Genomic DNA, 16,603 nt, shown 5'->3' with positions numbered 1-16,603 from the left:
TCTCACAGCAAACTATGGTAAGATGAATGTAACCATCTGTGTGAGAATGCTTTGTGAACTGGAGGCTAGTTTGGAAAGTTGGCACATGACTTCAGCCCAAACAAAAAAAACACAGTTTTAAAAAAATCTCTTGTCCATATGCTAACACCCAACTGCAGAGAATACACATGCCAGCATATAAACAGCACTGGAGTGGCTTTTACCATCTCTGTTTGACACTGTGATGTGTTGGCAACTCCGGCAGTACTTCGGCACTCTGTGTAGGAAAAGGAAAGTAGGTAAATAAAATAAAAAGCTTCATGGAGATATTTTCACCAGTTTGATCGGTCACCTGTCGATGGCAGCGAACTGGGCAGGACAGAAAACGAATGCCAGAAAAATATTTTGTCTCCCTTTTAGTGAGAAATGACATCTTCCTTAATGCTGGACTGTTTCTTTCAGGCACTGCACGCATCAGTGTGATTAAACTGCATCTGTTTAGCCCTGGCACCATCACGTCAGCTCTGAACGCAGTCAAACAAATGCATTTCTTTTTAGGCGCCGACTTTGTTCCCATCTTAACCAATTTTGAGGCGAGTGATGGAAAAATCTGAAATGAGCTCTCCCAGATTCCTCTTTATGAATGCAGCGTACGATTCCTTGTGCAAACCCTCCACTATCTGCCCATCATGTGTCTTAAATTTAAATGTCAGGGACTTCAAACAGCCTAAACAAAACCTGTCAGTTTGACAACAGCAATATTTTTATCCTCCACAGAGAGCCACGTCCGCTGCTCCCCACTTCACACACCTTGGAAATAACAACACCGACATCAGAATTGTGTTTGTTGATTTAAACTCAGCGCTCAACGCAGTCACCTCCATAAAAACTGATTAGAAAACTCCACACTCTGGGCTCGAGTACCACACTCTCCTCACAAACAGATCCCTGACTGGCGGTCACACCTCCTCCACTCTAGTGCTCAACACTGGAGCCCCCCAGGGCTGTGTGCTCAGCCCCCTCCCCGCTCGCACTGTACGCCCACGACTGCGATCGCAAACATGGAGAGGACTCTGGTGTGAAGTTTAGGATAGTTTACTAAAAGACAATACCCACCTGGCTAAAGGTATGAAGGAAGTATATTCATTTTTCCTACATGCAAAGAGAAAAATACAGGAAATGCTACAATGATTACAGAAGCCCTAAACATCCATGGGTCAAACGTATTATTTCCTCCGTTTATTTTAAAGTCTTGTTTTCATGAGCCAACAACATAATATTTCGTATACAGTAGCAGGTTTCTAGTCACCCTGTCTCCTGCTGATCTGCATCTCTGTCATCACCTGGTATCCATGGAGACGGTCAGGTCCTTGTAACTTGTCAGTGATGTAGTGTATTATTGTTTCCAGATTACTTTGATTGTGCCGCCGGTGAAGCTGAAGCCTTGGTAAATGTCTTCTTAAGGCTCTACGTCAGATGCAGTTACGAACAGAGACTCCTGAGCCCCCTGCTGTCACCACTGTCGCAGCCGAAACATACTACCCTCGTTAAAATGAATGGGAGGGGCTACGTATTTGCCATGTTGCCAGATTTCGTCTGAATGCAGCCAAGTGGTTGTTTTATTTAACATCCTTACCAACGTGAAGGATGCATGAATGTATGTGAGCAGTGACGGTGATCTAAAAGTAGTTGTGGTTGTTTGTACCCACTGAGGACAGTCATCCAACATGGCATCCAAGCATACAGAGACACAGGACAGCAGCATCAGACAGTGTTGTGGTTTTTTTTTTAATGATACGTGAACATTTGCAGCAGTATTTGGATATTTAAATAAAATAATTCATACTGTCAATACAGGGCAAAGTACACTAAATAAATATATTGTATCTATACAGTATACATATATACACACAACATGATCTACATGTAGAGCCTGTCGGTAGAAAAGTACACTTCTTTCATTTAAGCTGCAAATACTGCAGTACCACCTTTCCCTCAGATGCTTCATGATTCGGTGTATCTCTGCGCTCACACTGAAATTCTCATGCAAGATACAGAAGCACAGTATTGTCATACCTTTGTGAATTTACACACTAACTTTCCATATAAATAACATGGAAGAAAGATGGTGTCAATATTCAGTGTCAAAGTGCCTCTGGTTTTTGAATTGCTATCGAGCGCCGTCGCTTTTGTCCTCCACGGGGATGTCTACCACACCATGAACCTGCGCGAGCTGCTCGCAGTTCAATGAAGCCAGTAATTTCCTCGGCCCGGGCAGGGTGGGGACGAAGTGCTCAGTCAGAGACACGGAGGCACGGCTGCCAATATCTCTGAGGGTAAGACAGGAAATGACAGTGGCAATCACACAAGATGTACAGGGTAGTTTAAAAAAAAAAACTGAGCACAGCGTGAAGTCTGATTCGCCTCCTTACCCGTAATGAATTACGCGAGCAGTTTGAAGGCCCAGTCCTTCCACGTGGAATATCACCGCCTTCAGCACCCGTGGCAGCGGGTTAGTAAACGAGATCTCTACCGCCATCTTCTCCCCGACCACGGCCTTCCCGATCGGCTGCGTGAGAGAAAAACAAAGCGGGGAATCAGATCTAAATATAGATTTTAATCTCCTTACCAGCACTATTTTTCCAGCTGAATTGCCTGACTTACTTTTATGATGAGGTCTGGGGTCCTGAGCCGGAAACTGAACTGAGTGGCCAGGACCTGCTGTGTTTCTTTGACTCTGCCAGACAGAGTCAGCATCAGGGCGGCCTGGTCTATCAGCTGGTCCTTGTAGTCTTTGTACTCCAGGGTCCACTCCAAAGCCTTTTCTGTGGACGGATGATATGGGCAAAGTTAAAAGTGTTGCTTTTTTTTTTTTCTCTTTGTCCCCTACCTCACTGAGCTCTATGATTAAAGAAGTTTTTTTTCCTTTCACTCCCTTTATTAGATAATGTTTGATAGTGAGTCTTAGAGTGCTGCAAAGTGGCAAAATGTCTTTTTTGTCATCTTCAGTGTCAGTTTTCAGTACAGGCTGTTTCTCACCCTCAAATATCTTAATGTTTACCAATTTCTCACGCTGACTTTTTAAATGAAGGTATTAGAATCGGGTCTGTTTCCGGTTTTCTGGTCCGATGAACAAGCTTGTGCTGTGCCAGCATTTGTCATCGTTATGCACAATTACCAACATGAGCCGTCACGTTCTGAAGAGAAACGTACAACACATTACAAACCGAAACACAACAAAAAGTCATATTTTGCGCCGTTTGGGCTGCTGCGATGGAGTCCTGTCTGTGGTACCCGGCAAAGCCCCGGATAGGCTCCAGTATCTCCAAAACTCAGCCACCAGGGCTCTGTATCAACTACAAAGTCCTCCTGCTCACCTACAAATCCATTCATGCCCTCGCCCCTCAGTACCTCTCCGTCCTCCTTCACCCATACACCCCGTCCCGGAACCAAGCAGAACATTTTAGGTCAATCGAACATCTTCTTTCAGCAGGCTGGAGTCTCGCTAAGGACTTTTATTGTGGACAGCTTTCGTTTTCTGTCTGGAAATGAACTATGCAGGTTGGAGACGACAGGAATTGAAGGACAGGCTTATTCAATCTTTTCCTTTGTCACCATCATTATGTTCCTGTTCTCCTCCTGCTCACATGCAAGGTCCACTGCATTGCTTTGTTGTTTGTTGATGGCTTATGAATCAGCAGGTGTAGTAAGTTGACCTTTTCTTCTTTCTCTCTCTGTTATGTCACCAGCGATGGAGCTCACATGAATTCACTTCCCTTTACTATCCAGCATTCTTCCAAGATTTTAAAATACTAAAATACGATTTTCTTCTGCTGCAGCTCAAGACAAGAAACCAGTGTGGTTCTTCATAGAACCCTCAGAAGACAAGAGGGTTCTGGATGAAGCCTGGATCCGTCCAAAGCTAACAACATCAGCCTACCTGCACCTTTAAGGCAGCTTATTTTTTGTTTCTCTTATCCGTATGAAAATTAAAGTGTACAAGGGAATTATTTGAGTTTTGTTTTTTTTTGTCTAGGTGCAGATAAATGTTTAATAGTTTGCTTCACTTTTTCAAATAATCACATTCCCCAAAATGTTGAATCAAGTGTTCCTCGTTACGACTTTTTACGAAAGTCGTTTCTCGTGATCCATTTTTAAGTCTGATCTAAATTGCTTCCTCTTCTGTGTGTATGACTTTAGAAATGACAGAAAATAAAGTTCCTTATTTTTTTTTCCATCCGTGATAACACGTGAAAAATAAAATAAAAAAATTCTATGTGTGAAAAAGTGAAAAGGGAAAAAAAAATTGTTTTACACATGGATTAAAAAATTCACGTGTAAAAAGTTGTTTTTGTTTCTCCTGGAAAAAAAAAAAGTTTCACTTCGTCTCACACGTCTCTGTGCGAGTAAATACAAGCACAGACGCACTTTGTTGCTGCTCTTTGTGATTGTGATAAAAGCCCTTTCATACAGCTAATGGGACCAAACTCCTCTGTAGATTCTTACAGTCTGTTACATCCCTGTGTGCCAAAACCTACATTTCCTTCCTGCAAGCCTCCCCGATGAGAGAGGGAGCTCCACTCACCCTCATTTGGCAGCAAGTCCACATCCGTGTTGTCCTTTCTGACCGTGGCCTTGTGGACACCGGTGTAGTACATGACTGCTGCCTGGCTGTGCAGGATGATCTTGCGCTCCTCCGAGCTGCTGTTTCGCAGCGTGATGGTCAGCTCTGCGTCTCCTCCCATTTTAGGACCTTCACCGTCCATGGTCACCTCCACAGTCACATCCTCGGCGGTGGCAGGGGAGTAGGCTCCGGCTTTGGAGCCGTAGCTGCACGCTGTTTCCACGGCGATGCGTTCCGCCTCTGTGCCTGAGAACGACAAAAAAAATGTCGAGTTGGTTCGATAAACAAATACGGTCGATCCCGGTTAAGGTGCACGTTCGGCGTGTGCGTTTTGTTTCACCTTCGGGGTGTTTGTAAAGGTGTGTGATATCGTGGCGCTCATCAGAACCAACAGCCTTTGTGCTAATGAGGTGACCCATGGTCTTTTTCTCGCTGTAGATTTGACTAAAGGTCCCATCTGCGTTCTTCTGCCAGTAGATTTTGTCACTGTTGACCTGGAAGCGAGAGAGAGAGAGAGAGCTGAGTTATAAAATAAAGCCCTCTTCTCTGCCAAACAGATGGGAAACCATATGGCTTTTTATTAGTACACAGTACAAAGCAGCTAAAAGTTCAGCTGTTCACTCCTGTAGGTCAAAAAATGTGAGTAAAAACTTTATTTTGGAGTTAATTATATATATTTTCCACAAACCTCAGCGAACACAAACGGCGTGTCGTGTTTCAGGAAGACCTGACCGTAGCGGACCGCAGCGAGAGAAGCAGGACCACAGCGGAAGGTGCCCTGGCTGGTCTCCTGAGGCGTCGCGTCGACAGCTTGCCAGCCTCCGTAGCCTGGAGGCAAGTCTGAGCGAGCCATCCAGCAGTCGTTCCACACGTGGAAGTTCCTTCAGGGAAAAGGTCAGGTTTAATAAAGCTGAGAGCGCATGTCAGGTCGAGGCAGCGTCGCAATGACGAGGACAGGACGTACCAGATGGAGTCGGCGTTGAGGTGATCTATAGGCTCCAGGTTCTCGTCCAGGTACACGTCAGTCGTCAAGGAGACGTCTGTGTCGTGAGCTGAGCTGAAGTTGGTCACAGTTCGACAGGGAATGCCTAAACAGCGTATAACTGACAGGAAGATAGATTGATTGGGAGTTAGTGGGCGATATCTGTGTGACATCGACCCGACAAGTGATGTAAAGACACGTGAGAAGGATAAAAAGTCGAACCTGTCGTGGTAACGCCTGCAAAGATCCAGCACTGGCCGTACTTAACAGGGGTGCCCTTGTTTTTATGGTACTGCTTTAGGATTTCCACACTCCCGCTCCAAACTGTCGGACTGGTTCCATCCGAATAGACTCCGGACCAGTTTCCCGCCACGACGCCGCGGTCGTCTACGGAGTTGATCTGGATGAAAAAAATAAAAATAAAAAATGTAAAACCCTGCTGACAGACTTCTTTTCCAGTTTGCAACAGGCTCACAGCGTCTGATGTTAATCAGAGCGGGGTATGAGACAGTGAAGTACTATCCACAAAGTCCACATGAGCGACAGATTATTGTGTTTAAAAGCTTGTTAGATGCCGAAACAGTGATTAGAGGTTTATAACATCACAGACAGGATATGACAATTCTGGGTCGGGGTTAGTTTTAATAGCGGCACCTCCACTGCTGTGATGTGTGGAAACTGTTATCACGGGCGAAGTCGCTTTAATATGGCGCCGAGCAAAGGTTTCTATCGGCCTGTCTGGTCCCTGCACACGAGCACATCATGAAGAGAAATCTGAAAGTGTGTAGAAAAGTGAGTCATCGCAGTCTCACCATGGCTGAGATGACTCGCACCACATTAACCGGGTCTCCCCAACCAGACGGAGGAGTCCCACTCTTCTCCAGGACAAAGAGGCAGGCAGCAAGGATCCCGTCGTCGAACTGAGAGCGACACACAGGAAGGACGGAGTCAGTTATAACGATCAGTCTGTTCACTAGACGCCCACCGCCGACGGCTCACACGACCCTCTCACCTGCCCGTAGTTCCACGTCCGCACTCCGATTTGATTTTCTGTGCCGTAGTAGATTCGTCCGACATCATTCAGGACATACTCCCGTCTCTCGTCTTCAGAGTCCATGAACACCGAGTCCTCTGACAGAGAACAAGAAGGACATCTTCAGAAACATTTCCATATTTTTTAACCACTGCTTCTTGTGAAGTTTCTTAAAACCTTGCAGTGTTTCTAAAGAACAAGATTCTTCTCTATAAAACACTTAAATAAGTAGCCAAGAGTTTTTTATTTTATTTGAGACTGTCTGAATGTGTCTGAGTTCACAGTCTGTCTGTGAAGGATTGGTTTGAATAGAAAAAAACAAAGAAAACAAGACATTTTTATGTTCATTGTTTAATCATGCCTCTGACTCATACACGTCTTTTTTTAGAAATGAATGTGAACACTATTGCGTTCGTCGAGAAGAATACTGCAGCTCATAAGATTGAAAAGAGACTTATGAGCAACGCTGAAGCTGTTATTCATTTAGTCATTTCAGACGGCATGGTGTAAATATACCACTTTTTGTCTCTCTTGCGGGGGTTTTCCTGAAGGGATACTTAGACATGTTTGTCAATTTTGTAATCAAATTTGAAATTGCCATTTAATGTTTATGATTAAACATTAAAACTAAAAAAACTTGTCAGAACTGATGAAACAAGGTAGTTAAATCACAGGTTATTCTTATTTATCTGACCTGATTTTAACATGTATCTCATATTGTGTCAATGACGAGAGCAGAGTTGTGATTAAAAGTTTGGGCATCCTTAAGTATGGGAATGGCGGGATTAAAGAGAGCAATACCGTCTTGTGTCTGTCTGTTAAATATAAGGCTGTAGCCAACAGCCGATTAGCTTAGCTTAGCATGAAGACCGGAAATAAGATGAAAAAGCCCTGCTTTGTAACAAAATCCACCTTTCAGCACCTCTAAAACTCACTTGTCAGATACTTTCTTGGCTCTGAGCAGTTCCTCTTTTTCATTCTCTGGCAGATAGCAAATAACTTATTTCCTTAAATATCAGAAAATTCCTCTAACACTTCAAACTATAACCCCAGAAATAAGTTGAATGAACTCACTGTACAGCAAAAACAATCTAATCATTGTGCACTTTCACCAGATTTGTATCTCCTGTATGATGCTGTATTGCGAGGTGCTTCTGTACCTTCACACCAGGGGTTGAACAACATGTAGATGTCGTTAGCGGGGTCGTGTGTGGAAATGAACTGGCCGCTTGCAACGTTTGTTTCCACCACGAGCTGATATCGGCCGATGACCGCCGCGGGTGGAGAATTAACCGACAGCTTTATTCTTCTGTCGTCCTGTTTCACGACGGCAGCCTCCCAACGGTCGTCCTCCAAGTCCTCCACGAAAGGGACGATGACATGGGTTCCCTTGGACACTGTTGGCAGCGGCCCTGACGAGGCGAGACGAGACACACATCACCCACATGTGAGGGAATATAGCGAGTGGAAACTATTACTGATTCCTCGTACCAGGCCAAAAAGAGAAGCAGAGCACAGTTCAATTATTTGCATCACAATCTGCTCCCCTTCAATTTGAAACCACACCTGCATTCCTACCCTGTGTGGTAAGTATGCCTACTGTACTGTCCTGGAAAGGTTTGCACACACACGCATACATATACAACATGCACACACATGCACACACAGCAAGTCATGACAGCATTAGATCTTAGGCAGCGGCTTGCTGTTCAGCTGAGCTGTCTGAGGTAGTTTTTGGGCTTCTGCATCGTGAGGAGGAGAAAATCTTTAATGGGATCTCGCAAGCAAAATCACACTTTCTAGCAAAACATGTTGGGAAACTGAGCTCTCGCTTTCTCTCCCCCCTTTTGTGGAAAACTACAGCCCTTCCTGATTTATGTCTGCACTTGTCAATGGGTGTGAACTTCTCTTTGTTTGCTGTGTTTACATATGCTTTCACAGAACCGAGCAACCTTGCTGCAATGTCGCAATGAGATGTTTATTTGGGCAGACGGACAGACAGACTGCCGTGTGACAATCTGAACCTGCCTCCCAAGAAATAAATGAAGTGGAGTAAACAAGTGGGGGCAAGCCACAGCATCACTCCAACCAAGAAACGAAAGCCAACGTGTTCGGCGACTGCCTGTCTTTTTCACTTTTGCATTAAAATCGGGTGCACATGCAATGTTCACATTTAAGGCGTATTAACACTCCCCAGAGGATGAACCCTCAGGACAATATACAATAAGCTTTTTTGATTTCTTCCAAGTCCAATTGTCTTTTCTGTCCAGTAAATTTACACCCACAGTCGGGAAGTTAATGCTTCTGGCTAAGAAATAAACCATAATCACAGTTAGCAGTCATTTTCCTCTGATAAATTATTATTTCACTGCTTCCTAATTGAACAGCAACTCAAAAAATAATGGCCAGTGGAGATCTGGAGTGACAGCGGCCCATATTTTCAAACTAAAACAACAATCTTGATATTATCAAGTATGTTGTTTTAGCTTGAAATGGCCGCCATGTGAGTGTTAAGCCCTGTGAAATTACAACTTTACGAAGCGGCTTAGCGATGTGAGAGTGGTACTGATTATTTCATCCATCTCTTGGCAAGAAAGAGTGAAAGTGAATTTCCCAGTATGTCAAAAACATCTCTTTAAGAGCTTTACTCTCGTACAAGCCCGGAGCCAAAATGTCAACTTCGCACACAACATGTCCAATAATTTATTTGCCGTTATCAGTTGGAAGTTTTCTGAAAACACTCTCCCAGGAGAGATAAATGATTTTGTTCCCACTGACGCCGGGGCTTTTACTCCGCCGCCTCTGGAGAAACTTTATTTTTTCAGCCGTGCAACAGGTAACACGCTCCACAGATAGCAAAAATTGTCAGTGTGCGGTTCAGCCCGCCGCCCGCTCTCATTCTGTCAGGTGTTATGAAAATGGCAGCCTCTCTGAGCCCTTCAGACTTTGAAACGCACCGCAAACCGCAATGTCAAAGCATTCGACTGTCATTGAACTCCACTCGAATTTGAAAAAAACAACCCTGTGTTTTCATAGATTGGCCTGTGATTAGCTTCATGCCGAGGGGCTCGCATCTGAGTGTTGTGAGTGCGAACAGTGCACCCTCTGCGACGGTTTGAACTGAGATATGAGCAGAAAAATGCCACTTTGCTGGTTTATTTTTACACGAAGCATCCACCATCCACAGTGGCATCGCTTTAACAGTCTAAAAATCTGGCTTCATCTGCAGCTGTTACTGTCCTGCTGCTTATTGCTGGACGACTACTCATCACCGGTGTTGTAATTTTTTGCTGTCACACTTGATTTTGGACTTAATGGGATGCCACTATATTTTTCTTGCAAGGAAACAACATAGAAAAAAAGAAAGTGCCATTATTTTTGCTGCTTTATTTGAAAGAATTGCAACCACTCATTAAACCATGTATGTTTCCTCAGTATGAAGCAATTAACATGGGGGGGATTTGCTTTTTCTGACACGGATGCGCAGCCCTTTCTGTAAAAGAGACATTGTAATTATTCACACCCAGCTATAATTGCAGGATCTATATTGGTCTGCGTCCTCTCTCTGCCGTACAGCACGGAGAGGAAACAGACGCAGAAAATGAACCGCGGGTTAACAGGTGGAAGGGGATGAGACTCAGACAGCACTGATGGCAAATTGTGAGTAAACTGGATTTTCAGTTAGAGCAGGACTGAGGACGCGGCATCTGTAAAAACACTCTTCCTGGAGCGTAGCAACCGGAGCTGTTACCATAGCAATAGCAACCAAAAATCACCCCCCTTGCTCCCTATCTATCCATAGATCTATCTCACACTCAAATGCAACAAAATCGATATCCTCCACACGCGAGCGGCTACATTAACAGTTTCACACTCGAGCATTACGGTATAAACTTTTTTTTTTTGCTGGCACATTTTAGTTTCCTCCCACAGCCCTCGACCCGTCACCTCTCTGTGTTTCCAGCACTGTCAAGAACGAGGGAACTATTAATTATCTTGTGCAGCTCTGCACGGGGCTTCAGAGGGGGTCAGGAAAGCATGCGAGTGCGGTCAGGCTGGATTGCGTCCATCCAGTTTCACACTTGGCCTCTGCAGAGTAGAGGCCAGCCATGTGGGAAATTCATAAAAATAAAATTAGTATTCATCAGCGTGTGTGTTGCCTGTTCAATTTTTACTTAGTTTTGTTGTTTGTCAAAGTCTGCACAGCCACATTTTTCCAACCACAGGAACTTTCCCCAGGAACTAGGAAACCTTTGGTGTGTTTCAGTTCCCAATCAGGAAGCTCTACACGGTTTCTGTCAAGGACCAACCTGTTTTCAGTTCGAGGTGAAGTTTGTCAGTGTTGGCATCGTACGGTCGAGACAAGGTGATCCACATCTGGAACGTCTGCCCCCTGCGAACAATCAAGTCGTCGCTTTGGTAGAGATCTGTGTGGTGCTCTGTGCGGTTCGGCCCTGATTTGCTTTTCATCAGGTCTATCGATTGCACTTTCAGGAGGAGTTCTGCAAAAAACAAAAAACAAATACACGAATGAGGCGGTTCATTATGTGGCTGGTATTTACTCTGCTTGATAAGACACTTGTGAGCTCTCCAAGATGCCAGTTACCATCAAGCTTGCTGTCGCCGGTCGCAGGCTTCTCGCCATTTATCTCTTCGCCCTTATCTGGGTCGTCAATCCCTGTGACCAAAGTGTCCGAGACATCGTCGTCGCTTGGTGGTCTGGGACAGCAGCAAGGGCAGACCTTACGCATCCATCGCCGGCACGCATTTTCTTTCTCGTCATTGTTCTCTTCCGGCTCTTCCTTTTCTTCGTCTGTGTCGTCCCCGAATCCGAGAGTGACGGCTGGAAACCGACCCACTGCAGATCTGTCTCTGATTGACCTTGTCTCCACAGGCATCCTGAGATAAAGGCAGACTTAATGAGAAAATGTAAGGCTTGGTTATTGATTATGCATGGGTTTCCTAAAGGACGACGCCATTCTTTATACAAATACAAGTCTTCTGATACCCCAAGTCGTCACACTTGAGACTGCTTTGCTCTGCGTTGTGGCTATTTCAACCATTTCCAACTATTTATCCGTTAGCCTTATGTCCAGCTATTACAACTACTTTTAGCAAAGTTTTTCACCATCAGCTACTTTAGCTATCTATCTGAACCATTAACCTATTAGCCTACTTTGAGCTAACCTTGTCAAGTGTTACTTAGCTAACTATTTGAATGTTTAGTTATCTCTTTCAACCATTTATGCTACTTATTGCTCACTATTTCGATTGTTTGCTTATTTTTTTAAACCATTATTACTTTAAGCAAACTATTTCAAGCATTTACAGCTAACTGTTGAGATATCTCAGCTCTCACTGGCTAGTTTTCGCACATTTCTCTATTGTTTTGTTCAGGTATTACAGGTGACTTGAATAAGGGTTTATACAGTACTCGTTAGCTAGTTAGCTCAGTTAACTGTACAGTTAGCAGCCGTATCAGCTCACTCTGCCCGGACTGGGAGCACTGGGGGAATGTTGCTAATGTTCACTATCGTACTACCACCTTGAGTGGCTAGGGGCTAGCGGGTTAGCATGCTAACTTCAATAAATGTCTCTACGACACAATGTCTACATTCTGTTGGTCATTTTTGTAAATTTTTGAACGAATTGAACAAAACTTCTTACATATTGCACCTCTAAATTAAATTATAATCTTTATTTATTTATTTATTTTAAGTTGATGCACCCTGCAGAAGTACCCGGTGTTTGGAAACACTTACATAAAGAGGCTTAACAGCTCCTGTGTTTCTGTTACAGTGTGCACAGTTAAATGTCACATTGATTTCCCTCCTCTTGTCTGTTCACTTAGCACTCATAAAGGTGATGCTACTGTCATTAACCTACACATTGTAATGAATAATGCTGCTAAACAGAGAATCAATCACACTGCTCAGTTTAGGTCCGTGGCACACTGAGAATTTAAGCTTCTGTCATGAAGCCAGAAAGCTGACGTTGGCTCTGTGTCTGTGTCTCTCCATCAGGACGCATCTGTGGCTGATTCACAATTGCTGAATTACAGTCTGATTTATAAGTCAGAAAGCATCCAGGAGGTTTTTTTTTCTGGGGAGGTGAGCACATGCTCTGATTAACAACTGCGGCGTGCAGAAGATTTAAATGTTTTTGTGTTGCGATCAAACGCCACGCTTTGTCGCTTCTTTGGCAGCAAAGAGTCACATTTCTTCAGTGAACTATCCAAGAAGCAAAGACAAATCCACACGCACATTTTAATCATTGAAGATGCTTCAAAATCCATCTCAGACTTGCATCTTCCCGTCCCACCTTTCAAGAAAATGCTATGAACCCACTGAGAGCCGATCCCACACACACACACTATAGATTCCTCCTCTGCCTGTTATGTGGTGGCCAAACAGGCTCAGGTGAGGCAATAGCAAGACTGACAATGAGTTCACTCCCTATTCACATGCCAATGAAGTTGAAACTGTGAATAGGCTACAATGAATAACAGACAGTGAGAGAGGAACGCCTCCTCCCAGCTTAGGACTGTGAGTCATATTTAATGCTGGCAGACAAGATTTATAGCAGCTTAACAAAACAATGTGCATTAAAAAAAATCCATAACAACCAGATAAACATGTTATAATGACTGTGTTAGATATACTTTATATAGTTTCTCCTTTTTTTCCTCAGAGAAAATGAGCACTGCAAAGAAGAAACATGTTTTAATAGCTTAGCAGCTAAAAATGGGCTTTATTCAGTTAAAATAAAGTATATTTACTTTCATATATTACTTCATATTTAAATTAGGGGACTACTTTCATGCTATCAGTGCTGTGAGGTTGTATTACAGCGAAGAGGAGCGTTGAGCAGGGAACACAATGTATGGATCTTGATGATTAATTAATAAGGTAAATGAATCTGTAACTATTCTGATACTTAAACAATTGCTTGGCCGTGGCAGCAGCAGCAGCGCGTGAAGATGCAGCGGGGTGGAAGAGTCTGAATAAGAGCTGTGCTGATGCAGCTTGGTTTAAGGCTGCTCCTCGCTCATGTCCAGTCGTAGGAAAAGCAAATGGACAACATGGGACTCAGGCTGGCCAAACGATCAGAGCCCGTTGTGCCCACAGAGATCCGTCTCCACCACGTCTTGTACCAAGCTTTTGCTCTCGATGGGCCGACCGTGATCCGGGCCAACAGCACAGGACTGTGGCAGGAGAGGAGGGTTGGCAAATGAAGCCTGACTGGTGATCCAGGGAGTTTTTGTGCCCAGTGGCAGACTACAACCTTTAGTTGTGCCATCAGCATTAACTTCACAGCAAAGAGTAAAACCAAAATTCTCGTCCGTTCATGCAACAAGTCCAAAATTCCCTCGCTCCAGCTTCCCAAATGTGAGGATTGTGACATTAACCTGAATATATTTGGGTTTCATACTGACAAAAAAGCTATTTTTGGGGGGAAATTGTTCAGGCATTTTCAGCTATTTTCTGACATGTTAAGGACTTCAGAAATAAGATCCTGAACACTGCTCTTTCTCAGCGTCACCATTTATTCCTCATACTGATGTTTCGGTCCTTCCTCACGTTTGTTCAAACAATTCTTACGACAATGATCTTAAGTACGTCGGATGTCCAAATATGTTCTTTGACATCTTAAGGACCGATGATAAACGGATTAATTCAGTATAGCTGGTTGATGAAGCTTGCAATTAAATGTATCGTTAGCCTCACTAGCTCTAAACTCAAAGTACAGCTGAGGCTGAATGTGAATGTTTGGATCACCAAAGTCAGCAGGATTCATCAGTCAGTAATTTCATGGCGACCCATCAAATAGTTGTTGAGATATTTCAGTCCAGCCCAAAGCGGTGGACCGCACAGCCAACATTTCCACCCCATGCCACAAGCATGACTTCAACCTGTTGCTGTTTTTGATTTTCCACAAATGTAGGTCATCACAACAACCAACAAGCCGCAGTAGGTTGTGAAAGTGTACTGCAGGGTGGACCCTCACTAAACTGTTGGAGATTGAAAATGAAATCCACCACTGCACCTGCCTCGGTGCCAAAAACAAAAAGGAGGGTGGAGGAGAGACACAACATCCACATGGTTGAGATCTCAGTCTGCTTGCACACAGATCAACAACACACTTCCCTGCTGCATCGAATAAACTGTTCGATATAAGACATAATGTTTGCTCTGCCGAGGAAGATGAGGACGTACACCCACCCCAAGCTGCACTGCCGTGACAGCTACACCGTGTGACACGTCGGGGATGATAAGACGCCCGACAGCTGAACCTGCTATTAGCTGACATTCTCATCACCTCGTCACCTTCTGTGTGAGATCCTAACTACTCTCAGCAGAGCTTCCCGGGCACATGTCCGGGTGTGTCATGCTGTGTGAGCCACATATACTGTACTGTATGCACAAGAGGCTCATACATACAGATATAAATGTGGTCAGATGTCAGATGAAGTGGGTCTAAGTTCGCTCTCACAGCGTCAACAGCGGAGATGACATGCCCATGTTCTGCTCATCAAAGTTGGATATTGTCCTCCAGGAGGGTGGTGATCCAGTGAGCATCCCTCCACTACACTCTAGACTTGTTGCCGTGGGACCGCTCAGTCAAAACCCACAAAGAGGGAAACACGCTGATGTCAACTAATTTCAGAATTAAAGCATCCACAGGGTTTAACGCTGACTTTGGATTTGATTCCCAAGTAATGTGTTTTGTCCATTTTCATGATTATATCGGTTTGAGATGCTCAATCACATCATAGCAGCAGACCCTGCCACCTTTCTAGCTCATTTTCTGCAAAAAAACTACATAGCGCCCCTTTAACTTCAGAGATGTGGGTGCTGTTGGACTGTATATTACTTTTTCTTGAGGAAAGGATCCCCTGGAGATTATTTTACAGCTGCTGTGCAGATGTGCATGACGAGAAGAGATCACCATCAAAAACAAACCCTAACAAAGTAAATCATGCAAGAAATGGCTCTGTTGTTTGTATAATCCTGGCATGGCAGTAAGGCAGATACACAGAAATACTCACAGAGAAAAGTTTTAAGGAGCTAATGAAGTATTGTTAACAACATAAAGCAACTAATCAAAAGCGTAAACTTAAAGGTTGTGTATAGACTACATGTGTAAAAGCTGATTGCAACTCACTCAGTTGAATGGAAGAAGAAATGTGACAACACAGGCTGGAGGAGGAAGTCTTCGGGCTCGTCGTGCCTTTTGTCTTTCAGTGACGAGCGACAAGTTAAGACCTCGTTTAAATACTTGAGCTGAGACTGTGAGAACACGCCTTCCTGCCGCCCAGACAGCAGCGAGGCCAGACACTCCTCCAGAAGCAACAACTGAAGGCATCTCGGTGCAGAGCCAAACATCGTATTGAGCAACAGTGATGATATTTGAAACTTCATTACAAGATCTGTCTTCATGACTGCAGATCATTTATCTCCAGCTTGTACGGGTGGGAGCAGTAGCTGTAGTCGATGAGGCTCATGCTCCATCCTGATTCACTCATTCTTTAAATTGCAGTATCTGACAGAGAGAATTAGTGAAGGTAAATGTAAACCACTCATAGTTAAAAATATATAATGAGTACATACAAATACCAAAAATACCACAATACCAGGACCTTTGTCACGTGTCAAGGCATCTTCTCTGTGTCCATCACAGTGACAGGTGTCTCGCCCACTGGGTGGGAGGCTACACACCTTGCTCCGTAAAGGTCTGACACACTGTCAGGGAGTAGGTCGGTCTGCTGTGCGTGATATTTATGACATGAGTAAAGTCGAACTAACATTAGACAGATGGCTTTATAATCTGAGTTATTCACACTGACCTGTTGAGTTGGTTTTCGGTGAGTTTCTCAACTGTGTGACGGTTCAACTGAACAAAAGCAGTTAATCATATATTGCATCATTTAGAGGGATACTGAGCTGAGTAACAACCATTAAAATATCACTGTTGGCTAATAATT

The 16,603-nt window shown here is 44.0% G+C and overlaps 1 protein-coding gene across 2 annotated transcripts; it reads right to left on the bottom strand.

Moving 5' to 3' along the window:
* Positions 1 to 1,278: 1,278 nt before the first annotated feature.
* On the bottom strand, positions 1,279 to 15,844 carry LOC311258393 (protein-glutamine gamma-glutamyltransferase K-like). Of its 2 annotated transcripts, none has more exons than XM_084354641.1 (14): positions 15,784 to 15,844; positions 11,225 to 11,517; positions 10,929 to 11,120; positions 7,779 to 8,030; positions 6,598 to 6,716; positions 6,398 to 6,505; positions 5,808 to 5,985; positions 5,568 to 5,706; positions 5,292 to 5,484; positions 4,944 to 5,097; positions 4,565 to 4,849; positions 2,644 to 2,804; positions 2,412 to 2,548; positions 1,279 to 2,309 (listed from the first exon to the last, which is right to left on the bottom strand). In XM_084354641.1, the coding sequence occupies exons 2-14, from the start codon at positions 11,514 to 11,516 to the stop codon at positions 2,150 to 2,152; spliced, it is 2,370 nt and encodes a 789-aa protein (XP_084210767.1). In that variant the 5' UTR covers position 11,517; positions 15,784 to 15,844; the 3' UTR covers positions 1,279 to 2,149. The 2 variants fall into 2 exon arrangements, with proteins under 2 accessions (XP_084210767.1, XP_084210768.1); XM_084354642.1 differs by having other exon boundaries at positions 11,225 to 11,533; positions 15,784 to 15,831.
* Positions 15,845 to 16,603: the final 759 nt, after the last annotated feature.

Source organism: Pagrus pagrus (assembly GCF_965226575.1).
Source record: "Pagrus pagrus genome assembly, chromosome: 6".
NCBI classification, from domain to species: domain Eukaryota; kingdom Metazoa; phylum Chordata; class Actinopteri; order Spariformes; family Sparidae; genus Pagrus; species Pagrus pagrus.
The sequence above is the reverse complement of the archived record's forward strand: the minus strand, read 5'-3'. Positions and strand labels throughout refer to the sequence as shown.

Bases quoted from the DNA above. Each gene is read 5' to 3' on its own strand.
- LOC311258393 (XM_084354641.1), bottom strand. From the start codon at position 11,516: ATGCCTGTGGAGACAAGGTCAATCAGAGACAGATCTGCAGTGGGTCGG. The intron at 6,506-6,597 runs GTGAGAGGGTCG...TGTCGCTCTCAG, and splicing joins GGACGTGGAACTACGGGCAG to TTCGACGACGGGATCCTTGC. The intron at 4,850-4,943 runs GTGAAACAAAAC...TGTCGTTCTCAG, and splicing joins CCTTTACAAACACCCCGAAG to GCACAGAGGCGGAACGCATC.